The 26,909-nt window shown below is 32.7% G+C and overlaps 3 protein-coding genes and 1 pseudogene across 3 annotated transcripts; 1 reads left to right on the top strand and 3 right to left on the bottom strand.

The window, feature by feature from the left end:
- Window positions 1-1,974: 1,974 nt before the first annotated feature.
- Window positions 1,975-6,661, bottom strand: LOC100810985 (beta-glucosidase 46). The gene is made up of 12 exons (XM_003529574.5): window positions 6,323-6,661; window positions 6,116-6,182; window positions 5,952-6,016; window positions 4,371-4,446; window positions 4,207-4,281; window positions 3,900-3,987; window positions 3,552-3,810; window positions 3,346-3,461; window positions 3,004-3,259; window positions 2,815-2,917; window positions 2,629-2,737; window positions 1,975-2,415 (listed from the first exon to the last, which is right to left on the bottom strand). The coding sequence occupies exons 1-12, from the start codon at window positions 6,452-6,454 to the stop codon at window positions 2,187-2,189; spliced, it is 1,575 nt and encodes a 524-aa protein (XP_003529622.1). The 5' UTR covers window positions 6,455-6,661; the 3' UTR covers window positions 1,975-2,186.
- A 2,455-nt stretch (window positions 6,662-9,116) lies between these two features.
- On the bottom strand, window positions 9,117-13,123 carry LOC100811526 (beta-glucosidase 46). Its single transcript, XM_003529575.4, has 12 exons — window positions 12,850-13,123; window positions 12,655-12,721; window positions 12,485-12,543; window positions 12,093-12,168; window positions 11,909-11,983; window positions 11,724-11,811; window positions 11,304-11,556; window positions 11,005-11,120; window positions 10,022-10,259; window positions 9,834-9,936; window positions 9,658-9,766; window positions 9,117-9,501 (listed from the first exon to the last, which is right to left on the bottom strand). Exons 1-12 carry the CDS (start codon window positions 13,045-13,047, stop codon window positions 9,219-9,221), a joined length of 1,665 nt encoding a protein of 554 aa, XP_003529623.1. The 5' UTR covers window positions 13,048-13,123; the 3' UTR covers window positions 9,117-9,218.
- A 1,724-nt stretch (window positions 13,124-14,847) lies between these two features.
- LOC100786725 (glucose-6-phosphate/phosphate translocator 1, chloroplastic-like) lies at window positions 14,848-19,436 on the bottom strand (annotated as a pseudogene).
- LOC100810451 (glucose-1-phosphate adenylyltransferase large subunit 1, chloroplastic-like) lies at window positions 19,081-26,186 on the top strand. Its single transcript, NM_001254462.3, has 15 exons — window positions 19,081-19,750; window positions 20,560-20,673; window positions 20,918-21,091; window positions 21,299-21,391; window positions 22,108-22,191; window positions 22,296-22,351; window positions 22,733-22,826; window positions 22,902-23,014; window positions 23,165-23,237; window positions 23,313-23,393; window positions 23,646-23,732; window positions 24,059-24,163; window positions 24,699-24,805; window positions 24,877-24,937; window positions 25,800-26,186. Exons 1-15 carry the CDS (start codon window positions 19,532-19,534, stop codon window positions 25,899-25,901), a joined length of 1,563 nt encoding a protein of 520 aa, NP_001241391.1. The 5' UTR covers window positions 19,081-19,531; the 3' UTR covers window positions 25,902-26,186.
- The last annotated feature ends 723 nt before the right edge of the window (window positions 26,187-26,909 follow it).

Raw genomic sequence — 26,909 nt, 5'->3', positions numbered from 1 at the left:
GCAGTCATCTTGGGCTAAGACTATTGTTGTGTCTCTTGATGACGTTCCTATTGGATACTTCCACCCAATTTGCTCTAAAAAAGTGGTGATATTGTTGGACATGACGACAAAAGTGGATTGACAAAATGCAATGACAAGAGACAGATGGGGGAGCATCAATCCTATTTTAATGCTGATTACGGGCCCGTCTTTATAGAGAGTCTCTACTATCACTCCCTTATGACAGTGAGCAAGCTGTGTAAAAGATTATTCACAACAGCCAACAAGAAAAATTAGGTTGTGAAATATTTTATGGTACCTTTACTATTTTTTTATACTCATCTTATATTATAATTTATGAATTGTACTTGTGTATTAAAGCATGAAAAGTAATAAGCAGAACGGTGAAATTGATATTTTCCATTTTTGTTCTGTTTTATGATTATTCCAACATGACGATATTACCGATTTATTGCTTGAATTTATATCCTTCTTAATAGTGAATTTATTGCATTGCTAGCATGGTAAGTATGTAGCTGGATTTTAAATTGGGGCAATCAGTTGAATTCTGATGACACTATTGATATAAACTGAATAGATCTTTATCATTAAAGGTGTGAAGTCAGTATTACCATTAATTTAGTTTAGGTTACATGACATTTTGTGAAGTCAGTATTATCAATCTGGGCTTCCATGCCAAATTATAGCTGCTTAGGGAAAGCACATTATGTGGGTTCTAAAATCTAAATCTTGCATTAATAATGGCACTCATAGGGAGGTTATGCATTGGTCTCTAGCCTAGTTATCGAAATTGTAGCATTTGACACAGAGAGGTCCATCTTTTACAAGAATGGGTTATTAACATGTTACAACAGCTTAAAATTCTTAATAGGCTTTTGATTCAACATTATATCTTGCATTTTAACAAGTTGGTGTGGTGTCTACAAAGCTTTGTTATGTTGTAGTTGTGTGTTTATCTCAGAATGCACACCATTTGCTTGAAGTAGTAATGTAATTGTGAACAAATGATCGTTGTTTCTTTGCATCTCTTCCTTGATTCTTTCCTCTTCTTCCACTGTTGGTTAAGGCAGAGGAGGAACAAAATACACCCTAAATAAAAACTTTTCATTTTAGGCTTAAATGTAATTTGAATATCTCCATTTTGCTCAAATTGCAATTTTTGTCTAATCTTCAATTTTTCTTGTTTTAAAATAGGGGGACCAAAATTACGAATTTGACAAAATAGGGGGACCAAAAGTTATTTCAGCATTCTTTAGCTCAATAATATGAGTAGTAGTGCCTTTGGTTTTAACTTTAAAAGTTGCTAATGCTAATGATCTTTGTGTAAACAGAGTTTTGTGTTTGTTGTTTTGTTGCCGGCCCAAGTTTGTATCTTCGGAGTACGCATGTAGCAATTTTCTGTATTCTGTCAGAATCACTGAGTAAGCCGGTTCTATACTATTCTCTCAGTTTCTCCAAAAACAAATAGAATTACAATGATTACTATTATAATGCAACGATTTACTTTTTTTCCAACTATAGTTATACTAAAGTTTTATCCGCTTTCCTGTTTGGGTGACTCGAATGGTGCAAGATGCCACAACAATTTCAGCTTTTGACTTGCCTTTGGCATGAGTAATTATAGCCTGTGTCTTGGTATTTAGTAACTTCATTAATTTGTAAGTTGATGAGTATATGGAGAAGGAAATGAGAAAATTTTGACTTGAAAGCAAGACACTCTGAGCATTTAACACATTTTCATCTAGTGTATGCTTTGAAATTATTTGCAAATAAGTGAAAAAAATTTCTTTTTGTGGGAAGCATACTGTTATGAAAATTAGTGTAAGAAATTAGAATTGGCAGACTTTCTGATACAATTTGTTATTGCACTTTCAAAGGTTGTGGAAGTTTTAATAGTTGCTAATAATAAAGTCGCAGTAAGTGTAGTCATGATGGTGCTCCAGCATTTAGTTGAATCAAATTGTAATCAGATGCTAGATGAACATAATAGATAACAATATGGTGATTTGGGCATGAAGAATGAGCTCGATTGCTCAAAGTGTTGTCATGAATCAATAAGTTTGAAAACAAAAATATAGGATCTCCTCTCCTAGTATTGATTAAAGACAGAAGTACCCACAATATATCATAAATTATTAGAATTGTAGCTGATAAGGTTCTACATTAGGGTTATAAGCTTTTTTGCGTCAAGTGTGTTGTACGAGTTTTTCATGCCCTGTCATGCTCGTGCCTAATAAAAAGGTTTTCTTGTACTGAACAAGGAGTTGCTTGTACCAACTTGCTGACAATCTTGGAGTTCTTTTCAGCGTCGCATAATCCACATGATGGAATCCATATCTTACCGTATATCCATATATCCACTCAAACGAGTCGATTAAGGTCCAGGCAAAGTATCCCCTCACATCTGCTCCTTTCCTGGAACCAAGAGTGGGTTGGGGAGAAATACAAATATATTTTATTCTCATATGTTTGATTAGTCTCAAAGTAAACAGACATGATGGTGTTCCAGCAATTGGTTAAATAAAATTATAGTAAGATGCTATATGAATATAATAGATAACAATATAGTGATAATTGGAATCCTTGGGATTGGTTTTATACATTTCCTATCCTGTTTTATATTCTTACCTTATTGCTGCTAACAGAGCCTCTATGTGATCCACCATGTACTTTATTCTTTTAAAATCATTGAGATGTTCTTCCGAAGTGAAATTTGGATCAACTTCTTCGGCATATCCTATAAAATTTTTTGCATTATCATCAATGAACAGAATGTGTGTAAAAAAAAAAAGAAGTTTAATATGTGTTGCTTACCATTTTCAGTTAGGAAAATTGGAGTGTTATTGTATCTATCTCTCACATATGTTACAGTCTTTTCCATGCCATCTGGGTAAATATTAAACCAACTAAATGGAGTCTGCAAAAAATTAGAAGCTTCAGAATTGGTTAAGCATGGCAGAAAAGGTGATCGATCATCTTTGTAATGAGTTTGAGGGCACGTACAGGTTCACCGATTGGGACACCATTCTTTTCTCCACTTTTCTTGTATGAACCCTCTGTTCTGGAGATCCCGGGTCCTGGTTTACAAGCGGAGTACATGCAATCTTGGACATAGAAAGCCGTGTAGTAATTGACGCCAATGAAATCCAATCCTCTCTTGAGTTTCTCTTTTTCGTAGCTGGAAAATTTGGGCAAGAGGCTTCCAAGAACGTTCTCCATCTCTGTAGGGTACTTTCCGAATATGATTGGGTCCAAGAACCTGCATTATAATAAAGTGTTACTCTGGGGGAGTTGAGTGAACAATAGAAAATGCTATTATTAAGGGAGAACTAGTATTAACTATACCAATTGAAGTTGAATGCTCTTGCTCTTTCGCTAGCCAATTTGTCAGCTGTTGAATTGCTCATTGGTTCAAACCATTCATGTTGAAGGACTATACCAATACTTCCTTTTTGCTCAGTCTATTGTTTCATCCACAACGTACAAATTTTATTAAAAAATTGAAATTGATCAAATAATTGGATTTTCAAAAAAGTTTTCATCCACATTACCTGGTATTTGGTTCTATAGATATCAACTGCAGCTGCATGTGACAGGATAACATTATGAGCTGCTACAAAGGGCTCCTTTTCTGAGTCTCCTTCACTGCATTTAGCCATTGCTAATTGGCCAGAGCAACGGCATGGAGGATATAAACCAGAACGGTAACCAAGTGACACTAGGAAATTCGGCTCATTGAATGTGACCCAGTACTTAACTCTGTCACCAAAGGTTTTAAAACATAGGTCCGCATAAAAAGCAAAATCTTCCCTGCTCATTAAAAACATGAAATTTAGGAGCTCGTATGATCAATGTGGTATTGAAACCTCTTCATGTAAACTAGAAAACTGGTTGCTTACTGTAACTGGGGACTTAGCCAACTCCCGTATCTGTCTTCAAGCTCTTGGGGAATGTCATAGTGACTAAGAGTTACAAAGGGTTGGATCCCTGTTGAGAAAAGAAGATCCATGTCCAATAAATTTTTATTCTCAAAGAAAAAGAGTAATGTTTGTTACATGGGTTTTCCCTCACTAATCTCAGTGTTAATTAACCAATTCTCAAACTTACTACTTAATTATATATTTTGCTTGCTGGTGAGCTGTGCAAGGAAAATTCTCTGGGTAACAATCATATCTCTAATGAAAATAAAAAAAAATTGAGAGTTACCTTTGAGTAGTAGAACATCAATTAGTCTGTTATAGAACTCGATACCAGCATGGTTGGGCTCTCCGAATCTACCCTCTGTTCAAAATCATATATACCAAGAATCTGTTACAATCTTAGTTGGAATGTTTATTTCACTTTTAATAATGCATAGGATAGGAGCATACTTGGTAGAATTCTTGCCCATGACAGGGATAGCCGGTAGCTGTTTACTCCCAAAGTTTCCATTAAATCTATATCCTCCTGTGTCAAAATCCACATTGAAATTATGAAAATTATAATTGCTTTTGCATTTTACGCTGAATTCAAATGCAATAGGCTATCGCGTTAGGTCCACATGATGTAAATTTGAAGGAGAAGGAGAAATGTGTTAATTGCGAGTATCTAGAGATTATTATTCAATTTGGATAGTTGTAAATTAGAACACATAAAATGAAACTCTCGTTCTTCTCAAACTCCTAAAAAGTCATTATTGGTATTGCCCTTTTTTTATTTTGAGAAAATTATCTATGATAAGGTATTTATTGTTTAGAAAATTTCGATTTAACTAAAGATTTTACTACCTTTAGAAATGCAAAGACCCTTTAAAATGTTTTATGCTATTAAGATTTCTTTTTTGGTGTACATATGTTATTAAGACTTGATATTTATTATTTTGAAATTATTAGTAAATTTAAATAAAATGCACTGATGTGATGTCATCCAGTTATAGTTTATGTATAATAAAATTATTGGCTTTCATAATAATTATTTTAATTTTTTTAGATAAAGTGATTTTAAATTAATTAATATTATAAAAAAAATATTATTAACAGAGAATGAAATTAAACTCATTACTAAATTGAAATGCCAGTGATCAAGCATTTTGAATTTCCTGCTTAAACCCGACGGTTCATAGTTCTCTACATAGTTTTACATCGTTAGTACCTAGTTACTTAGTAGTAATTTTTTTTTTCAATTTTTTTATCTGTATATTTGTTGTGAACAAGTTCATAAAATCAGTTACATATATTTTTTTTTCCCGGAAAAAATAAGATAAGGAAATTTGGCCTAAATTAAATATCAAGAAAGCCTCAAACTCATAAACAGAAGATTACATGTAAGATATATATAAGTCATATAACCCATCTTAAAAAGACCCTTTGGCGAGCGACTTCGCATTTTTTGATTTTTTTTTTCTGGTGTAAGCGACTTTGCATATTATAACGACGCACGTGGAACGCAAGGATTGTGTCGTTTTGTAAAAAATTAATATTTTAAAATGATTTTGATCTTGACCAGTGGAGAGTGGACAATTATAAAAGAATAATGATTTTTAGTAATTTCATTAATTTTAAACATTCCATGGAAAATTATTTGGTGATCTATACCAGTAGCAGTATCATGCTCTCAATTAATCAGTGTTATCAAAATTTATTTACTAGTATAAAAGTTGCTGAAATTATATAAAAAAATATTTATCCCTTATTTCTTTTACAGTGTGTTAATTGCAAAAATTAAAAAGTGTTAATTGCATTTTTAATGCAAAAATTATTTTATTGAAAATTGTAAAATTTTAATTATGTAAAATCAGCAACCCATTTTTAATACCGTTTATATGATACAGAAAATGTTAAATAATTTTCTGTCCTCTTAATACGGAGGTAATGCAAAAAAGTAAAGTGTGAAAAAGAAAAGTTGTGAATTATATACTCTATAAAGGAATATTGGGTACCAAAAATAAGCTCAATCATAGGCTGATACTATACCAGGTAGCGATGATAATGATCAATCGCGATATCCCCATTGCTTCCATCCATTATTACACTTCTACCTGCGAATAGTCATTGATTAAGAAAGAATCCATTTTATTGAACAAAGGATGAGCTGATAAAAGAAAATACGAAAGTGAATTAATAAATAATATTAACACCTGGTCCGTGAGTGTAGTTATCCCAGTTGCTCAGTCCTTTGCCGTCACTCTTGTAAGCTCCTTCATACTGTAAATTAATCATGAATGATTGATATTTCGTAGTAATTTATATAAAAGTCATGTTTAAAGTGTATAGAATCTTATTGGGTGCTGTTAATGTAAGTGGGAGTGAGTGTTTGTACTCATGAAAATGAAGAGAAGGTGAACCTGGTAAGAGGAAGAAGCAATGCCAAAGAGGAAATCGCTGGGCAAGAAAGATAGATCCAACCCATTTGAGAGTACTGCTGTAGCTGCGACTGCCAACAATATTACCACAAATGCACTGGAAGACAGCTCCATTGCTGTTACGCTTCTAGTTCTCGATACACTAAAACTATGGACTAATACATCAATATATAGTTTTTTTTTCTTCGTTTAACAAGGAGTTATATCAAGTTTTTTCCTTTCCCCACAGCTTGAGTCATCTTAGGATAAATAAGATAAAGTAATATCTTTAGATTCCAATTACAACTAATTTTATGTCAATCGAAAAACAAACCTAAATCTTAATTAAAGAACTCAACTGTCAATTACTTGTTAAACAACTTTTGAGTTTTGATATATTATAATATATAATTTTAAACCCGTGTAAAGCGTGCAGAAAAGCGTTTGTACTAATTTTATCATTTTAGAGAGGAAGCAGCGTTATCACCTTCACTACAAGTACGGCAAAATCATCAAATTGAATCCCTTTTACAAATTAATTATAAAAATGGATCTGTTTTATTTTTATTTATCAAGGGGTATGTTATTTCTAACCGGTATAAAGCGCTTCAACATGTTTCAACTGAGCTCACTTCAACATTTTTGTGTGAAAATGAAATGGAGGGAAAGGGATTTTATAGGAAAGAGGGACATGCATGGGCCCACCACTAGTGAACGCGTCTGACAGACTACCACTAGTGGACGCGCCTGGGGCCCCACCACTACTGGTAGTGTCTGGCAGGCCACCACTAGTGGTCGTGCCTGACAGACCACCACTTCCACCCCTGTCTCATCGTCCTGTCAAGTCACGCCACGTGTCGCGTTATGGTGGAACGCGCCCTCAGGTAAGCGCTTTGTAATAAAATAACAGACCCCCTTGATAAATAAAAATGAAGCAGACCCATTTTGATAATTAATTTGTAAAAGGGACCAAATTTGGTGATTTTGCCCTACAAGTAGAGCTACTCGATGGACGGCAACGTCTCAATGATGGGCTAATATACAATATATAGTTTTAATAAACCCGTGCACAACGTGCACAAAAATGTTTATGCTAACTGTTTATTTTATCAATAAATAATTACTTTTATTTTTGAATATATAATTTATTGATAAATATATTTTTAAAAGATAAAAATATAACATTTAATCTCTAAAAATGTGAAAAGTACAATAAATATATTTGATCGTTAACTTTCATTCATTATCGTTAATGTTTGTTATCGTTAATAAAATAACCTATCTGATACAAATGATGAATTTATCACTAACATGGTCATTTTGGACAAAAACGTTAGTAAAATATCATTTTTGAACGTAAATGTCAGTCATTTTTTGTTTGACGAAAATGTCAGTATTTTATAATACAAGAAAATATTATATTACAAATATGTTTATATGTTAACAATTAGATATGACTACATTGATTATCATTTCAATGACAAATTCGTCCATATGTATTACGTAAACTATTCTATTAACGGTATTAAACAAAAGTTAATAATCAGATATATTTATCGTACTTTTTATATTTTTGAGAACTAAATTTTGTATTTTTATTTTTTAAGGATACATTTATTAATGAATTACACATTCATTTTTGATAACTATTTAGACTTATTTTATTTGAATTGAATTAATGAATAGATCTAGATGAACCCATTATTGAATCAATATATTTTAAAGCATAACTATGTTTGTTAAATCCCAACTTCATAAATTTAAGAATATTTTAATGAGTAATTTAATAAAAATTCAATGAAGAAGGAAATAAATTCAGAATTCCTTTTGATACTTTTGAATTTTTAAAAACATAAATAAATCAACTAAAAATTCATATACTTATTTGAATTTTGAATTTTTCTTATTTTCAGATACTCGTGTTAGTATTATACTTTCTTAATGACAAAAATAGTGATTTACTTCATATGTATCGAGTCGACTGTCACATCTAATCACATATTCTTTTTTTAAAATTATTTTAAAATAATTATTTTAAAAATTAATAAATTTATTATACATAATAAGATAATAAAATGTGATTTGATGATCATGTTAAACTTTTTATATTTTCATAATATAATCCTGTCTAATTACTTCTTTATTATTATTATTATTAATTTAAGTGGTCCCATACATGTTGAAAAAATATTTTTGTTTCATTTTTCCATTTCTTGAATTTTCACTCTATCATGCCTGCGATTTTTTTTTTTCTGTTAGTCCCATTCTTGCAATTCTTTCTATTGTGAATAAATTATAATTAAAAAATAATTTTTTCTGCAACTCAATCAGTAATTCCTCTTTATTCTCAAATGTTATAAATAAATTGTTTGCTTAAAATTTAAAATATTTAAGAATAATTTAAAAGCCAATTTACTGTACAATGCTTATTTTCAATAATTCTAAAAAAAAATATCTCTACAATATAAACTATTTAAAATTTAAATATTACTCTAATACGATTGATAAAAAACATAAGAAAACATAAAAAGATCGTTATCATATGTAAACTGTAACACACTACTACCGTAAGATTAAAATTAACTAACGTATACACAGGGAATATTCCATTTTAATATAAGTTACTGAACATGAGACAGGTAAATTGAATTTTAATATTTTTTTAAAAGAAATGATCAATATTTAAAAATAATTTTATATCATAATATATATTGTTTATTATAAATTTACAATATAATTTATATAACATTTTAATCATAATTAGTATAATTTATACACTAAAAAATGCTAAGAACGATTGAAAGGACTTAGTTGTCGTTAACAATCTTGTTCAAGTCCGAAAAGTGGTGGATCAAATATAAAGATTCAAAAGAGAAAGCATATGGTATTTCATTGCAAATTAATCCAAGTTATTCATTCTAGGCTCTGGACTTACTAAGGTTCTGAGTTGGGTAGTTGGCTTGTTCCAGATTCCCTTTTCTCTGCCATGTTCGGGCACAATGCTATCAGTTAGTTTATAGTTTTCAATGAAATGCTCGTACCAAATTGCTGATAATTTTGGAGTTCTCTTCAGCGTGGAAAAATCTACGTGGTGAAGTCCAAATCTCACTGAAAACCCATATAGCCACTCAAAGTTGTCGAGCAAAGACCAGGCAAAGTAACCTCTCACATCTGCTCCTTCCCTGATCACATGACCAACACAGAAATCCTCAGCTATTCTCAAGGGTTAAAAAATAACAAGAATGGGATGATTTATCTGTTCTTTTTGTCTAAAAATATTTGTCTAGTGTTATACTTATATGGGAGGAAATATTTCTAGTGATTTATAGAGTTTGTACCTTATTGCAGCCATTAGATTATCTAAGTGACCAGACATGAACTCTATTCTCTTAAAATCATTAAGATATTCTTCCTCGGTAAGATCTGGATCATACAAATTGCCATATCCTGCAAAAGTTTGGGTAGTCAGAAACGCTCATAGACTCGATAAAAGATTTGAACGTGCTCTGCGTACCATTTTCGGTAATGAACATTGGAGTGTTATTATATCTGTCTTTTAGATACATAAGAATACTCTTCATGCCTAGTGGGTAAACACTGAGCCAATCAAACGGAGTCTACATAACAATATAAGTTTTAGAACCTGCTTGGTTATGCAAAGATTAAAGTGTGAGGATCATTAGAAAAGGTAGAAATAGTTACAAGCTCTCCGATTGTAGTTCGTTGATATAAACCCTCTGTTGTGGAAACTCCTGGCCCAGATTCACACACTGATGATATGCAGTCTCGTACATAATAACTTGCATAGTGATTTATGCCAATGAAATCCAGTCCTTGCCTCAGTTTTGCTTTGTCATTACTGGAAAATTTAGGTAAGGTGGTTCCTAGAATCATCTCCATCTCTTTTGGGTACTTACCAAATAAGATTGGATCCAAGATCCTGCATTATTACAGTGGAATATTTGTTTCTATCTGATAGAATCAAATGTCATACCAGCTTTGCATGGGAATTGAATTAGCTGTGATTAGTGAACAATATTACAGATATTAGAGATTGATTTAGTTTTTTATTTTTTTATTTATTTATAGAGATTGATTTAGTTGGTTATAGTTAGTTAAGTAATTAGATAGATGGTTAGTGGTTAGTTGGACACTTGGACTCTCGTATATAAAGCTAGATGGATTCTCAATTTTTTTTCCTTGTTTTATCAATGATAATATTTCTGATTTTGAGTTTGATGGGGAATGGAACTGAGCAAGAAAAAATGAGAGAGAAATCTGTATTTCTGGAAAATATCATCTGAGAAAATCCGGGAAAATTTGATAGAAACTTAGAAAGTGAAGAAATGAAATAGAAGGTGAGAGAAAACGAGTTCCCTCAATTCAGAAGGAATAGATGTTCAAGTCATGTTGAATGTCAAGGCTTTTCTTTTTTTATATCAGTAAATGTCAAGGCTCTAATACCATGTTGACTTGAGAAACATGATAAAGCCCAAGAAGAGAGGATTTCTGAGAATTTGAGAGAAAATCAGAACTTCTATTATTAATAAAATGAGGAAGAAAACACAATTGAGAATCCACCTACTTTTACATACAAGAGTCCAACTAACTAACTACTAACTATAACCTACGAAATCAATCTATCTATCTCTAATTTCTGTAATTAATCAACGATGAAAGCTTACCAATTAATGCTGAATGATTGTGCTCTTTCAGTAGCCAATTTATCTGCTGTGGAATTGCTCAACGGCTCAAATGAGTCACAGTGTAGGACAATGCCGATTTCCCCCCCCTGCTCAGTCTGGATATGGCATAAATAATAAAGCAAGTTTATAATGTTTTGGATGAGTGATCCATACAACTTTCCACTTTGATTTGTATAACCAGCATCGTAGGCTTAAATGGTTATTCAACAGATTTGAATCCCTATCAATAATGCTGGAATTTTTTTATAGGGGTTAGTGAAATCTTCTAATCAAATTACCTGGTATTTGTTTCTATAAAGATCAACTGCAGCTGCATGTGATAGGATCATATTATGGGCTGCCACAAAGGGCTCTTTCTCTGAATCTCCCTCACTGCAATTCCCAAATTTGCTGGAGCAGCGCAATGGTGGGAATATACCTAAACGGTACGCAAGTGGGACTAGATAATTTGGCTCATTGAAGGTTACCCAGTACTTTACTCTGTCACCGAAGGATTTAAAACAGATATCTGCAAATAATTGAAAATCTTCCCTACAAATATCAAAATAGTTTTAGTACCATTGTCTCGTTTTTCAATTCAAAGCCAAAATCTCCTAGAAAAACAAATGCCAATCAGGATGTTAGCTATCTAGTACATGAGGAACTATGGCAATTGTATTGAAATCTAAGCAAAATGAATCCGAGAAGTAGTTGCTTACTGTGATTGGGGACTAAGCCAACCTCCGTATCTGTCCTCAAGTTCTTGAGGGATGTCAAAGTGGAATAATGTTACAAATGGTTGGATCCCTGCGAGTTGCACAGTTGAGAACAAATGCAGGTAAAAGAAATTGAAATTGTGTCTCGCAAGTCGTAGCACAGGAAAATTGAAATGATGGAATCAAACCTTTGAGTAGCAATGCTTCTATAAGTCTGTTATAGTAGTTGATACCCGCCAAGTTTACTTCTCCAAATCTTCCTTCTGTTCACAATCATTGGAAATTCTGCTTGTAAATTGACTACAGTGTACATGTACTGAGTATCTTCTAAGCCGATATATCAGTCAGATTTTGTTAATTCTAGAAGCTTACTTGGTAGAATTCTTGCCCATGATATTGAAAACCGGTAGCTATTGACTTTTATAGCTTCCATTAGATCAATATCCTCCTGTTTTTATTACAAATTGAAATTGAGAACATCAATTGAAATTTGCTCTAGCGCTCAAATAAATATAGAATCCAATGCACATTTTATCTTTTGGTGTGTGAAAAAATTAAACCGGTAAGAAAATATTAATCATGCAATATATTTTGATATATGTCATGTGTTGGAATTTGCAATTTTATAAATCTCTTTCTAAAGTATGGAGCATTTTAATCTGAAAATTTTTGTGCAAAAAATGTCACAGTACATATAAATTTTTATGCATAACTAAACACGATTTACAAATATGATCCACAAAACTGAACTTTATTATGTATACCAGATACCGGTGGTATTGATCAACAGCAACATCACCGTTGCTTTCGTCAGATATACTACCTGCAATATATGGACTTAGGAAAGTTGGAGCTTGAACAGAAAAAATGTAAAACTAAAAGAAAATCACAATTAGAATACAAAAACTGGTTTGTGAGGTGTTGATCTGATCACCTGGTTTGTGAGTGAAGACATCCCAGTTGCTTATCCCTTTGCCATCACTCAAATAAGCTCCTTCATACTATGATTGGAACACAAATTAAGACTTCAGTTAAGTTCTTACAGCTGCTCCGAAATGAGGGAATAGTGATTGGTGAACACAAAAGAAACAGAGATAAGCATGGGCATGAAGATGATGGGAAATTAAACCTGGTACGAAGAAGAAGAAGTGCCAAAGAGAAAAGGGGGAGATTGATGTAATCCCTGTGACTGTGAGATTGGTGTGAGAGAGCATATGAATATGAAGAGGAACAAGAGTATCTCCATAACTGACATGTACAAAGCCCCCATTGCATTCTCCTGCTTCTCTTCTCTTCTCAATGTCAACAATGGAGTGTTCTTCTCCATATGCTAACAGAGTGTGATATGGCCCAGACAACTTGCTAAGCCAAAATGGATGGAGAAAGGGGCCAAACCAACAACTCCCACCCACCACTAAAATAATTTTTTTAAACCATTATTTCTAAAAAAATTTATAAAGTAATTTTAGTTTAGTTTTTAAGTGGTTATACTTACATTAATGATAATTCATAAAGTAATTTTAATATTTTTTTAATTTTTTAGGGTGAACTCGTGTTAATTGCTTATTGTTAATATAATACGTTTTTTTGCTTATTATGATATAAGTATCAAATATCTAATGAATTTATCAATAACTATTCTGAATATAAAAAAATTAACGACCATTTTTAGTAAAATTTATCTTTTCATGTTTAGATTTTTAACTATATGGGAACACACTTCTATTCATATTGTTTTTTTAAAAAAAATCATAAAAATTGAATATAGATACAATTTTTTTAGAATAACTCATATTCTGCCGAACTAAATCCTTCTGATCCAAATTAAAATAACATTAGTCGTCTATATTATAATTTAAAACTGAATTAAAGTAATATCAATAATACTAATAGCTAGTTGAATACCACAAGTATTATTACTATCTATTATAATATTATTGGATAATATGATTAGTTTATGGAGCTAATCCTGCATATCAAGAAAATTAATGAAGGGACGTTGCCATTATGATTTTTTTTATTACCTTTACAAAAGTTAATGATAGGGCCCGGGGATTTTCACTTATTCCCTTTATAACCTTTCCAGAATAACCGAACGCATTGAAATGATACAGGTTTTTTTTTTTTCTTTTTTTGGTAGCCCTCCTATTCATGACGAAAAAAAATCTTAATTAATATGGAATTCGACGTTTCTTAATTAAAAAAAATATTAATTAATAAATAAAATATTATCAAAGAGTTTTTACTAATTGATCATCGTTTCTTAATTTTTTTTATTCCTTAATTTTTATTTTCATCACCACGGAGACTAAAAATAAGGATAAAAAAATTTTAAAAACTAAAACCAATACAAAAAAAATTGGGAACAACAAATATAAATTTTAAATTGAAAAATTAACCCTTTTATTTTTGTAACGTTTTGAAGAAAATTGTTTTATTTTTAAATGAATTTTTTGGGAATAAATCAGGAATAAGATTTTTTTTAAAAATAAGTTACATTTTAATTTTATAATTTTAAACTTCTTTAACTTCTTTTTATTTTTCTTCCACTTAAGTACTAACCTCTATTGAAATTTGAATTACAGTAAAAGTATTAAATTCTGTTAAATTGAAATATTAAATTCCATTTCAATCCAAATTTAGAGATGTTTCTAGTGACCAAAAAATGCTAAATTAGGAGCACTATGGTATTTTTCTAATTTCATCTTGGCCTCATTCAATCAACAATTCGACATATATCTAAAGCATTATTGGTGTTTGATAGTATTTCATGAATGCGAGTTTCTACTCTACGAGATTGTGAAATTAGTCGAGAAACCTTTCATATACTCCCAGGCCCAGCCTTAACCTCAGCATTTGACAGTTATGTCGTAGCATTCTTATTTACTGCAATATATTCTTCGCAACCTCGGATTATAGGAAAGAAACAAAAAGCTCATCTATTCTACACTGAAAACCAGATCAAATGGTGATTAGAAATGCTATGACTTTGGCCTCAAAGGAAGCAGCTTCTAGTCTTGCTGACCACATTATGCATGTACTTTCTCAGTAACATCAATTGTGATCACTCATCAGTGACACCAGCTGGAGCTCCAGTCATGAGTTACTTGGTGTTAGATAACAGATTCTAAACTACACCTGACTGTTTAGCCTGCTCAAAAAATCAACAGAAATCTATAATGTTATCCTAATTGAGAAGTAGACAGTTTTATTTATGAGGAGCATAGTATAAATAAACATATGAGAAGAGCTACGAACACACTATTTACGACACTCCTTCAATACACTATTATTAATAAGTTAAAATTTATTGAAAGAAAATTAATATTGAAAATAATTAAATATGATATGGAACCCAATAAATTTTGTCATTTTCAAAAAAATTCAAACAATAAGAGAGAAAGTGTTCAAAAAGAGTGTGTATTGGTAGCATTTCTCATAAACATAAACAATAATAATCTGGTGATTCTGGTCATTCATCCAATCACATGTTAGACATTGAATAATGGAAATACCCACTTGCAAAGCAGCAATAGTAGTAGAAGTTTGTGTTCACTCACTCATGAAATTCAAATTTTCCTCATAAAGTTAATAATAAAAAACACGAGAACATATAAGTTTTCTTCGGATGAAGGACAAATAAGGTCTCCTGCTCACCCTATTATTGACTTTGCAAGAATAGATTAAATGCTATAACTTTCACTTATAATAGGTTAAAGAATCGTGATTGCCATTTTCCCTTGTTGAGAGATATGAAAATTTCTCAATCACTTCAATTTGTTTCAAACAGACAGATAATATACAGTATAAGTAAACAAAAATAGAAGAAACGACATTGTACCTGTGAACAGAGGAAGCTACCAAGAATTGCAATGGCGGCTCCAAGAGCATTGATGGGCTGAATTGGTGTGTAGAAGATAAGGATAGAAGAGACAATTACCGAATTCTCTTCATTGTGTTCCCTATGCTGAATGTTAAGGGAGAAATCTGATCAAGAGACATGTAAGAGACTTGATTGTACAAGTGGTAGAAGACACTCTGGGCAGCTACCCACCTGTAAAAATTAAAAACCAGTAGTTAATTAATTTTAAACATTTGATGAAGAAAAGTGATTGGTTTTAACTTGGCAGGCAATCAAAACAGGAGAACAATTTGGGTCCATAGAACATTACAAAGCAATCATAAATTTAAGGCAAAAGAAAGACATTCAAGGGCTGTGAACCAAATTTGCTAATATCAATATAATAAAATGTACGACGGATCCATTAGCAATTCTTTAGGACATAGTCAATTATTTGACTTGTTAGAAGTAAATCACCTTGCTCATCACACATTAATGACATTGTAGAATGAATGGCTTATTTCTTATTAAAGAATGTTTCTCATTCTAGAAAGCGGTTTCCAATTGCCAGTTCTGAGACTAGTGTGCGCCTAGTGTGTGTTTTCTTAAATATTTATTTATGTTCTACATAAATCCAACTATGCATACATACATACATGCTGAAATTTGTAGATTACTATACTTACCAAACAAAATTGGGACCAATTTCAGACAAGGCTGTTTGCCAGCCTGCAGCCCACATCTTTGGGCCCTCCACAGCAATGGCAAAAGGCGTGAGAATCAATAGAGACAATATAGGAAGACAAGCATAGTAATTCATTCCACTAACAGACATCCCTTTCATTCCCTTCTTTGAGAATATATTCCGAAGGACAAAGGCCAAATTGGAAATCATAGCCCCCACAAACCCTGAAACATGTGAAGAGGTTTCTTAAAGCATCGAACTCTCACAAGGATTTGATGAACTAAACTAATTACAATTTCAACATCCTATCAATCCTATCCACTAGAATAAAACATAGTCACTATTTGTCAGCATCTAAATTTCAACCATGCAATCACTTAAATCATTAAATAGGTTTACCGATCATATTGAAATTGAGCTCCGTCACAGCAGCAAGCGCACAACCTCCTATAATTGGCACCAGTGAAAGGTAAACTTGCACAGGGAATGCTTCCCCTAGCAAGAACCTTGATACCAGGACACTAAATGCAGGTTCTGCACTCTTGATGATGTGGGTAAATGAAACTGCAACTTTGGACATACTCACCGTAGCTGCAACATGCCCAATTGTATGTAACACCGCGACCTGCACTCCCAAAGTTTCAAATTCCCCATTGAGTACTAATTGACATTAATGCTTGACGATTATGATTTCTTTTACCCCCTAATCTCTTTACTATTTTGCCTAATGTAATGCAAATCCAAGACTATGGTCCTGTTTAGACAATTTTTTCCCACAAGAGAACAAGATAAATTGAATCGAGTTATTTTCACAAGTTAAAATCAAATTATGCACCTCAACTTTTGAAGAAGTTTGAAGAAAGAGCTTCTATAAAAATTATATGTACAAAGTTAATTCTATAGCCTTCTTATAAAAGTTTATCTAGACATAATATAATGATTAGTTGTGGAAAGCAATGAAAATGAAAAATGAAATTTTGCTTACAGGAAAGAGGGCCTTCCAGAACTCGAAATCAAGTTTTGGGAGCTCAGCAACCTTGTTGGCCCATGAGATTAACATGATGAGAGAGCCAGCAGCAAGGGACAAAGTGGAAGTAAGCCATGGGTAAGGAAAGGCATTGAGAACCTTCTTGTTGTATATGTTGAAGGCCACATTCAAAGCCCACCAGGTAGCAAAATACAAACCAATTTTGATCCTCTGAGTCGCTTCTATCCCTGCTTGTTCATCAATGTTAAGCTCAAGTGGCTGTGACCTATCTGCTTCATAGGCCCGGCACTCTGGAACCCTCCTTCTTCTGAGTTTTGGTGACAATGCAAAGTTTTCAGTGGATGAAATGTAAGGAGGTTGGAGGGAAGAGAGGGTGGTTTGTTGAACATTGTGGATAGAAGGTAACGTGCAGAGTTGAGGCCTTGGAACATGACTAGAGGAAGCAGGGATGTCAGAGGCAATGGTGTGTACTTCACTAAGGACATCATATTCATGATGCTATAGGCTTGGCTTGGGTGCGTGTGTAAAACAAGAAGAGGTGAATTTGAAGGTGAGAAGAGAAGGGAAGAATAATAAAGAATGTGTGTTGATAAGATTTATGTGTTGTGTTAGTGTTAATGTGCTGGCTTGTTGGAGGTTAAAGTGAGACAATGTGGAGTACAACGAGTGTAGCGAGGAAGGGAAATGAAGATGAAGCAGTGGCGAGGGAAAAGAGGTTGGTTACCTTGGAGTTGGAAGATATGGTAAGAGAAAGAAAAGGGAAGGAGCGAGCGAGCGAGTTTATATATATAAATGATTTAGTTCAACAAAAATTACTTCTTGGCGTTAATTTATATTATTGATGCTAGATTGTTTACAAAATAATAGTAGATAAAGACTGCTAGCATGAAACTAGCTTTGGATTGTTCTGTAGAATCAGAGCCATATTTTTATATTAAAAAACCAAAAAAAAAATAGTTAAGGAGTGAGAATAGTGAAAAGGAATGTGAGAATAACAACGGCCAGATGTCTGATGTTGAGAATTAGATTGGTCTAATTCTCAACAAGTTAAAACAATGGATCCTGGACTACTACTGGGTATGGGTTTTTCGGGCTCTAGATTCCAGGGATCCAACATTGTTTGGGTCAATGTTCGTCGTCATGACAATTACTATTCTTATTTATTTAGGAATCAATTAATTTAGGATTTTTTTAAGTTCCCAAGAAAATGCTTTTAAAGAAAAATAAAACAATCTAAAAGATGAAAATTAACTCTAGATCCTTAACCACTTTGACAACTCACATTAAAAGCATGTAAAATGTTCTTTGAACAATAAAATGAGACAATAAAAAATTTTGTGATGTATTTTTAAGATGTATGTGTAAAAAATAATGAATAAAGATTTTTTTTTATGTACCATTATCAATAATGAATAAAGTCATGAAGATAATTGTATATAACATCAGTTTTTTTATTTTAAAAAAGTAATGCAATCGTTACTTTCCACACAAATACTAGCAAAACTTTTTTCTGTGGGACTTGATTCATTTTGCAATCAATTATGACTATGTTCCCTCAAAAATTAATATTTTTTTTCGATGAAACAAGACTCCTGTGTCATGCTTTGAAATGATTAGTGATAAACTGAATCGAATGATGAAGCACCCGTGGCCGGTATTATGAGATATAATGATCAGTTGGCGCTTCTATAAAGTATCCAATTCACTAAATATGCAGTCACGGGTTGGCATAAAAGGTAGGGTTCACAAGCCAATCTTTCCAATTTGATTGCTTTAACATGTGAATTCCTCAATACTTTAAAAAACCAAAAAGGGAAAACAAAATCAAATCATTGGGGTAATAATTTCTATGATCAGATCCTTAATTTTGCATGAACTACAAGAGGCAGATGGAAAGCAATTTTTGGCACTGAAAACCAAATTTGAAGTTGGAAACTTGTGTGGACAGAACTAGAGCACAAGGAATCATTCCACAGTTAACAGGTATATATCTACATCCCAGGGCTAAACCCATGGAACATTAGTTAATTGGGCATGCCAAACAAATTCCAAGGACTAAAATGTCATTTGACACGTGTACTTATTTTGTAATAATAATAAATAATAACAAACACAAACCGAATTGGTGGATACAGTTGAATTTGGATAACGTGGCTCACTCCTCCAAAATACCCGGATATGCATGTAAGCAAATCTGTACATAGTACATACACTACACATAGGTCGTTGCTTCTGCTTCTTGTGTAGGACATTAAAACACACACAAGTACATAAATTCCGATTTTCTCCCTGGAAAAATGGCAGCCTCTGCCGGCGGCCAGATAACTCTCTCGTCAACCGTCCAGTTACATGGAGTGACTTGTAATAGGAATTGGAAGCTTGTGAAGTTCTGTAATGGGGAAGTCATGGGACGTAAGCTTTTGTTAAAAAATGGTGGTGGCAGCACTAAGGATTTTAAGCGCCAACAACAACATATATGCATGTCTCTCACCGCTGATGTGTCCACTGAATCTAAGGTTTACCTTTGCTTCTTCTCTTCTTCGTGGCTAAATTATTATTATTTAAACTAATCTTTATATAACACATAATTGAGTTTTATTATATTTTTTTGACTAATTGAGACTACCAATACATGATAGTCTTCCCAGTATCTAATAATTTCTTAGCCATCCTTGTACAAACGAACACTCAGTCAAGAAAGAAAACATCAAAGTTGAAGCATGTCAATAAAGGTAGGAGAGATAGAAGAATTTTAGTGCAATAGGTTGAATGTCACAATAAATTTTCTTGCCAAGGATTTCTTGTTAAATAGATAGCAGGTCTCTGCCCCATGCCCATGTTTTTTTTTTTTTGCTTGTTTTGACCATGCGTTCATAATGTATGGTTGTCAGAAACAAAGTATTTGTTAAATTGAAAGTTGTTCAATATATCGTGACCCATACATACTTTAATGGTATGGTGGTCTACTTGGTCCACCACATCACCAACCTTAGCATATGTAACGGGGCTCATTTTTTTGCCCCTTTGATTTATATGGAAATGAAACCAATAACCTTTATAAATTTAATCGTAGTACTCCCGCATAACTCTTGATTGCGATGCATAGAAGTGTAGTGATCCTCTCAAAAAAAAGTGTAGTGATATTTAAACTATGTACAAATTTTGTAACAAGTGTTCATGTGATTCCATATGAACTTGACAAAAAAAAAAAATAAAGGTTGTGCAAAAAAAATATTAATGCAGCCATGTGGGTTTATGCATAATTTGTGAGAGTTAGTGTATGCAACGTTTTCCACCTGATGAATGGGAATATGGGGTAGTGCAGTTGAGAGACCTAGATATGGAAAGAAGGAACCCAAGGACAGTGTTGGCAGTTATACTAGGTGGAGGAGCTGGAACCCGTCTCTTCCCTCTTACTAAGCGACGAGCCAAACCTGCTGTAAGTTTCTTTTCCTTTTATTTTACCATTCTCTTGATTATTCTTTCAATTATAAACATAATGGTGCCTATAACTTGGTTACCCTCTAAAATTTACTTTTTAATACCTTGGGCAATAAGGAAATGAAAAATGTGTCTAGTGGGAAACCATATCATGATCCATGCTATATATAGTGCACTTCAACTACATAAAGTTATATCCTGTTACATATATGAATTTAGCCATATGGGCTTTCCTATGGTAGGTTCCTATTGGAGGAGCTTACAGGCTCATTGATGTGCCAATGAGTAACTGCATCAACAGTGGTATCAACAAGGTGTATATCCTCACCCAGTTTAACTCTGCCTCACTCAACAGGCACATTGCACGCGCTTACAACTCTGGTAATGGAGTCACCTTTGGAGATGGCTATGTAGAGGTATCTCCCATCATGTCCCATCTTTTTACTTGTTTGCATTTTAAGTCAGCTTATTTGTGTATGGCTTATAAACAATTATGAGTGAAGTTCTTAATAATCTTCATCAAATAAGCCGACCAAAAAAAAATCTTCAGAACATAGACTAGTATGTAGTAAACAAAGAACTATACTCCTCTAGGTTATAAAAGAGTGCATGTTCTATTTCAGGTTCTTGCAGCAACCCAAACTCCAGGGGAGGCAGGTAAAAAGTGGTTTCAAGGTACTGCTGATGCTGTGAGGCAGTTCCACTGGCTCTTTGAGGTATTAAGTTACAGTGATTGAAGTTACTAGAAAATGTATATATAGGATCTCTCTTTTATGATCTAGGTTATGTTATTTTACTTCTGGGAAGTGGAGATTGGAGATAGGTCAGCGATGAGGAAAAACACTTTCCTGTCATCTATTGAGCCTATGACAAATTATTAAGTTTTCTTTTTCAGATTACCAAAGTTCAAATTCATTTGATTACTCAAACTTCCCAGGCTTTGCTTGGTTAAATCTTGGATTTGCCCCGACCCCACTCCAGAGTCGTTTTGGTTCACAATTTAATTAAAGTGCTGACATGTGACACATACAAATCAATCAAGGAACATTTAAATGTATTTCTTTTTCTAGGGGAAGAGGTTACAATGCGGATGGCTAGTTTTCTAATTTGATAGTAGTCAAATAATGAGTTTCCACAACTCTGCTAAAAGGGTTGAAAATATTGAGAAATATACAAACATACAAAATTACACCAAATGATTTTCTCGGGACATTATGTTCGTGCAGAAGTTTTCATAATACGCTGATTTGTTAGCCAATTTACACTGAATATTGAAACTTCCATTTTTAATAACATGGTTTAACTTATAGACTATTGTTATGCTTTATTTTCCTTTTGCTATTTCTTTCCTCATCATAAAAAAGGCCAAGAAGAATCTAAATGCTAGTTGGGTGTTAAATGCGATAATGTAGAATATGCTTCTATGTTGTAGGATCCAAGAAGTAAGGATATTGAGGATGTCTTGATTCTTTCCGGGGATCACCTCTACCGAATGGACTATATGGACTTTGTTCAAGTAAGGCACTGTGCCATCCAATCAAACAATTCTCCCCCCTTTCAATTCAGTTGATGCATTCAAATTGTTGACTCTCAGATGTTTTGACTCCTTTTCATATCCAGAATCATCGGGAGAGTGGTGCAGATATCACTCTTTCTTGTCTTCCAATGGATGACAGGTAGGTTGCTTGCCACGCATTGTAACTTCTTAATTATTTCAACAACACAAAAAATGATGTAAATACCCATATGCTTCGATATGCATCATCATCAACATGTACAGCTTGAAATCACCATGGCTTATTTTATCTTTCTTGTACCTGACTAGTATACAAACATACCCTGTTGTGCACTTGAGAGGTCTTTTGTGTTTTCTAATATAATGAATGAGACATTCAAATCAATCAATATATGCAAGCTAAATCTGAATTAGAATTTAGAAACTAGCACTTTTTATAAAGCTTTGTTACGATAAAGCCCACGACTGAATTAGAGTTTTAATAATATTTAATTATTTGTCATATATTACTTTTTAAAACTCTATTGTGCAATCATGATAGCCGTGCCTCTGATTTTGGTCTAATGAAGATAGACAATAAAGGAAGGGTCCTTTCGTTTAGTGAAAAACCCAAAGGAGAAGAGCTGAAAGCAATGGTAAGCATCATGTTTATTATACTGCTAAAAAAGTTTCCAGAATTATATTCACTGCTAATACTGCTTTATATTTAGCAAGTAGATACAACCGTTTTGGGCCTTTCAAAGGACGAGGCTCAAAAGAAACCATACATTGCTTCCATGGGAGTGTACGTCTTCAAGAAGGAGATACTTCTTAATCTATTGAGGTACTGATTATTATATAGCAAAATCTTAGGCTTTTTCCTTTGGTTCACTTCATCCATTAATATATTTTATATAAATACAGAAATATGCACTGAGATTACATTGATATTGCAAAGCTTGTTTGTTAAGTGCTACAAATTAATTTAATTTAGATGGCGCTTTCCAACGGCTAATGACTTTGGATCAGAGGTTATTCCTGCCTCAGCCAGAGAATTTTACATGAAGGTATGACTGGAAAAGATCATTACAAAGGAATCTTTTTGCATATGATTTACCCACGGTGTGACAATTTGTATGCAGGCTTATCTATTCAATGATTACTGGGAAGACATAGGTACTATCAGATCATTCTTTGAGGCAAATCTTGCCCTCACTGAGCATGTGAGTGTCAAATCACCTTGTTGAGCTTCGATGATTTGAATGTGTTGAGTTCATTAGTAATTAGTGGAAGGTTGTGCTAGAGGTAAACATAAGAAATGAATTGAACTTAAAAGTTCAAAAACTTACTGAACTACAAACTTGTTTCATTTCATTCTTTTCATTTAGTTTCAAAGAACTACTTTCCTTGTTCAATGATTGAGAGAGAAAATCTTATTTTTCTAAAGAAAAAGCTGACTTCTGTAATTTTTTCAGCCACCCAGGTTTAGCTTTTATGATGCAGCCAAACCAATGTATACATCACGGAGAAACTTACCACCATCAAAGATTGACAATAGCAAGGTCAGTCCTTCAAACTTGCTCCTGTGAAAAACTTTGTTAAGTAATTCACACTAGAAGTACCAAAGCCTTATTACTTGGGGAAGGATGAACTTAATTTGTTAGGTGTACAACCATAACCATTTATTTAGTATTATACTATTACATGCCTATATTATCATCATATGCTGAACGCAGTACCTAATAATGTTGAGGAATTCAGAGGTTGATGTTCTACAATTTAATTGTCTTTCCTGCTGTATCCCCATCCCACACTAGACAACCAGCTCTTTTCTACTTTCAAATCTCAAACTACAACATTGTTATTTGTCTCTTTTTTTTGTCTGCAGATTGTTGATTCAATTATATCACATGGAAGCTTCTTGAATAATTCCTTCATAGAGCACAGTGTTGTTGGAATCAGATCCAGAATAAACTCAAATATTCACTTAAAGGTTTGGTGAACCAATTCCACCATACAACCATGTATATTTGATGGAGATTACTATTATTTTTAGTTCCTAAACTTTTTAGGACTTCTGTTTTTAGTAATTAACTTTTTTTTGACTGATCAATATCTCTTAACATTTTTTTCAATCTTTTTTTTAATTCCTTAACTTTTTTTGTCATTGCTTTTACTTAATAAGGATCAAAAGGACAAAAAAAATAAAGGGACTAAAACCAGTCAAAAAAAGTTCAGGAGCTAAAAAACATAAGTTTTAAAAAATTTATGGAGTAAAAAGATAATAAACACTATCAAATAATTATAGAAGATGATAATGCATATTGTTGTCAACATTGCCATTATAATGCCATACATACCTGATTTGTTGTGCACTGTAGCAAATCTCAAATTTGTAGTTTAAACATTTAATAGTTTTTCTTCAGTGGAAATATAATAATATTCTTGGTGGAACATAAATTTGGTACGTTTCTTACGTGTGCCCTCATCTAGTTCTATAACTTCTAGCGCATTACACTTATATGCAGGATACAGTGATGCTTGGTGCTGATTATTATGAAACCGATGCAGAAGTGGCAGCACTCTTAGCTGAAGGAAGAGTTCCAATTGGAATAGGAGAAAATACAAAAATCAAGTATGAATTGCAATTCTCACTCTCCTAATCACTACTTTATCTCACTTTGCTCACTTCTCACATTTCTGCAGGGACTGTATTATTGACAAAAACGCTAGAATCGGAAAGAATGTTGTAATAGCAAACTCAGAGGTATGTTTTTAAAACTATTCTATAGCATTACAAAAAGAACTATGTGATACACCTACCTTGGGCTGAAAATGAGTCGGTTGAGCGGAGCTCGATTCTACTCGATTCGTTAATATTTAGTTGAGCTCTAATTTGAAATGAATTTTTTTTAGGCTCTTGTTCAACTCGATTCAAGTTCACGAAGATCAATTCAACTCATTAGCTCAAATCACATGAATCAAAAGTCAAAATTTTTAAATTCTAAGCATTTCAAATTTTAAATATATTAATAGATTTTAGATAAAATGAAGGTATAAATTTTTTAAAAAGACAAAAAATATAATTACAACCAAAGTCTATAAAAATAACTATCTCAAAATATATAAAATAATAGAAAACTCAATCAATTATATATATATATAACTTATTCATGATTCAAACGAGTCAAATTATATGCAGGTCAAATTTGACTCATTTATTTAACAGGTTCATTTTTTAGCTCAAATTCAATGATCTTATTATCGAATCGAGTTTCAAATTGTTTTGGAGTTAATTCGATTAATTGTGACTCCTACACCTATCTATTGATACCCAACTTTATTTAGAGTTATGAGACTCCTAAATTTTTTTCTCAATTAATCAGTAAATCACTGTATAACAACTAAGCCTCACTTATATTGTACCTTACAGCCCCAACAATAATAAGTGAGGCAATTATTTTCCTTTTACTGGGATGTCATAAAAATTCAGTAATACTTATAAAAGAAAATTCAAAGTGTTAGCAAAAAAAAAAAAAAAAAATAAATTATATAGACACCACAAGTGTGGCAATGATTTTTATATGATGAAACAAGTACTAAATCTGTTTTTTTTTAATTAATTACAGGGTATACAAGAGGCTGATAGATCTTCGGAAGGGTTTTACATCCGTTCTGGGGTTACCATTGTATTGAAAAACTCAGTAATTGAAGATGGATTCATCATATAATAAATTCACCCGTGATTTGTTTGCCCCGTTTTGCCATGAGCGGATGGGAATGTTTTGACCTTCATGAATTATGTTTTTTTTAGTAAAAAAAGGCATTAAATGTCAATGTGTTGCCGAAATGGATAGAGATAAGTTCACATATGATACATATCATATTCCAAATCAATTACATTTTTTATACAGTAAGTGTTAAACATATACACCTTTTTTATTTAAACTTGAACGTCTCACACTATCTGAAATCTGAACCAAAAGGAAGGAAGGAATGAGCTTTCAGGTTCTAAATTCAAGTCTCGGTAACTTTAAAGGATTAAACTTCAAGGACCCTTAATATGAGTCAAACTGTATAAAGCCCATATGTCTCAGTTCGACTATCCGCATTATACATTTAAAATTAGTAAAAACAGAAAAAAGAAAGTTTTTTTAAACGACAAGTTTGTCCTTAATTACAACTTTTCCGTGTTTCCCCCAATGGCTAACAATATACGAAGAGATGAGGACATACCAGAGAATGATGAAGTGGTCTCTTGTTCGAATGCTACCACCGCAACGTCAGAGTAAAGAAAATAGAAGTGAGTCTCATTCCTACAATTTCTTCCATTGCCTACAAACAACAAACGACCAAACAAAGGAAGATTTTGTTTTCCCATTCTTTTCGGTCTTAGCAAAATCACTCTTCCATAAATCACATTCCAAAGTGTAATGTCCTAGTTTCTTTCTTTATTTTTATATACATAACATAACTCTTAATTTAAAAATAAACCTTTGGTCCTCCTTTCTCCTTCCCTCCAAAATCTCACTTCCAAACATATCCTAAAAATACTTTTAACAATTATCTTTTCTAAAAGTTCAATTCTCTCCTTAAGAGTGAGGCTGGAATTCCACGCCCAATCCATCTTGGTATACTCCGGAATTTTTGCTTTTCTTTAGAAGCTTGTTGATATTTTAATATTATATCGGTGTCAACATGATGAAGATCATCCAGAATATAAAACAATTTTAAAGATG

This window comes from Glycine max, chromosome 7, assembly GCF_000004515.6.
Source record: "Glycine max cultivar Williams 82 chromosome 7, Glycine_max_v4.0, whole genome shotgun sequence".
In the NCBI taxonomy this organism is placed as follows: Eukaryota; Viridiplantae; Streptophyta; class Magnoliopsida; order Fabales; family Fabaceae; genus Glycine; species Glycine max.
The sequence above is the reverse complement of the archived record's forward strand: the minus strand, read 5'-3'. Positions and strand labels throughout refer to the sequence as shown.

What these genes read in the sequence shown, in the direction of transcription:
- LOC100810451 (NM_001254462.3), top strand. Translation starts at nt 19,532, where the DNA reads ATGGCAGCCTCTGCCGGCGGCCAGATAACTCTCTCGTCAACCGTCCAG. An exon ending in TGTCTTCCAATGGATGACAG is followed by an intron (nt 22,352 to 22,732) that starts GTAGGTTGCTTG and finishes CAATCATGATAG; the next exon opens with CCGTGCCTCTGATTTTGGTC. An exon ending in CCAGAGAATTTTACATGAAG is followed by an intron (nt 23,238 to 23,312) that starts GTATGACTGGAA and finishes ATTTGTATGCAG; the next exon opens with GCTTATCTATTCAATGATTA.
- LOC100811526 (XM_003529575.4), bottom strand. Translation starts at nt 13,047, where the DNA reads ATGGAGAAGAACACTCCATTGTTGACATTGAGAAGAGAAGAGAAGCAG. An exon ending in ATCAATACCACCGGTATCTG is followed by an intron (nt 12,169 to 12,484) that starts GTATACATAATA and finishes TAATAAAAACAG; the next exon opens with GAGGATATTGATCTAATGGA. An exon ending in ATGGGCAAGAATTCTACCAA is followed by an intron (nt 11,984 to 12,092) that starts GTAAGCTTCTAG and finishes GATTGTGAACAG; the next exon opens with AAGGAAGATTTGGAGAAGTA.
- LOC100810985 (XM_003529574.5), bottom strand. Translation starts at nt 6,454, where the DNA reads ATGGAGCTGTCTTCCAGTGCATTTGTGGTAATATTGTTGGCAGTCGCA. An exon ending in TTGCTTCTTCCTCTTACCAG is followed by an intron (nt 6,183 to 6,322) that starts GTTCACCTTCTC and finishes ATTAATTTACAG; the next exon opens with TATGAAGGAGCTTACAAGAG. An exon ending in TGATGTTCTACTACTCAAAG is followed by an intron (nt 3,988 to 4,206) that starts GTAACTCTCAAT and finishes TTTTCTCAACAG; the next exon opens with GGATCCAACCCTTTGTAACT.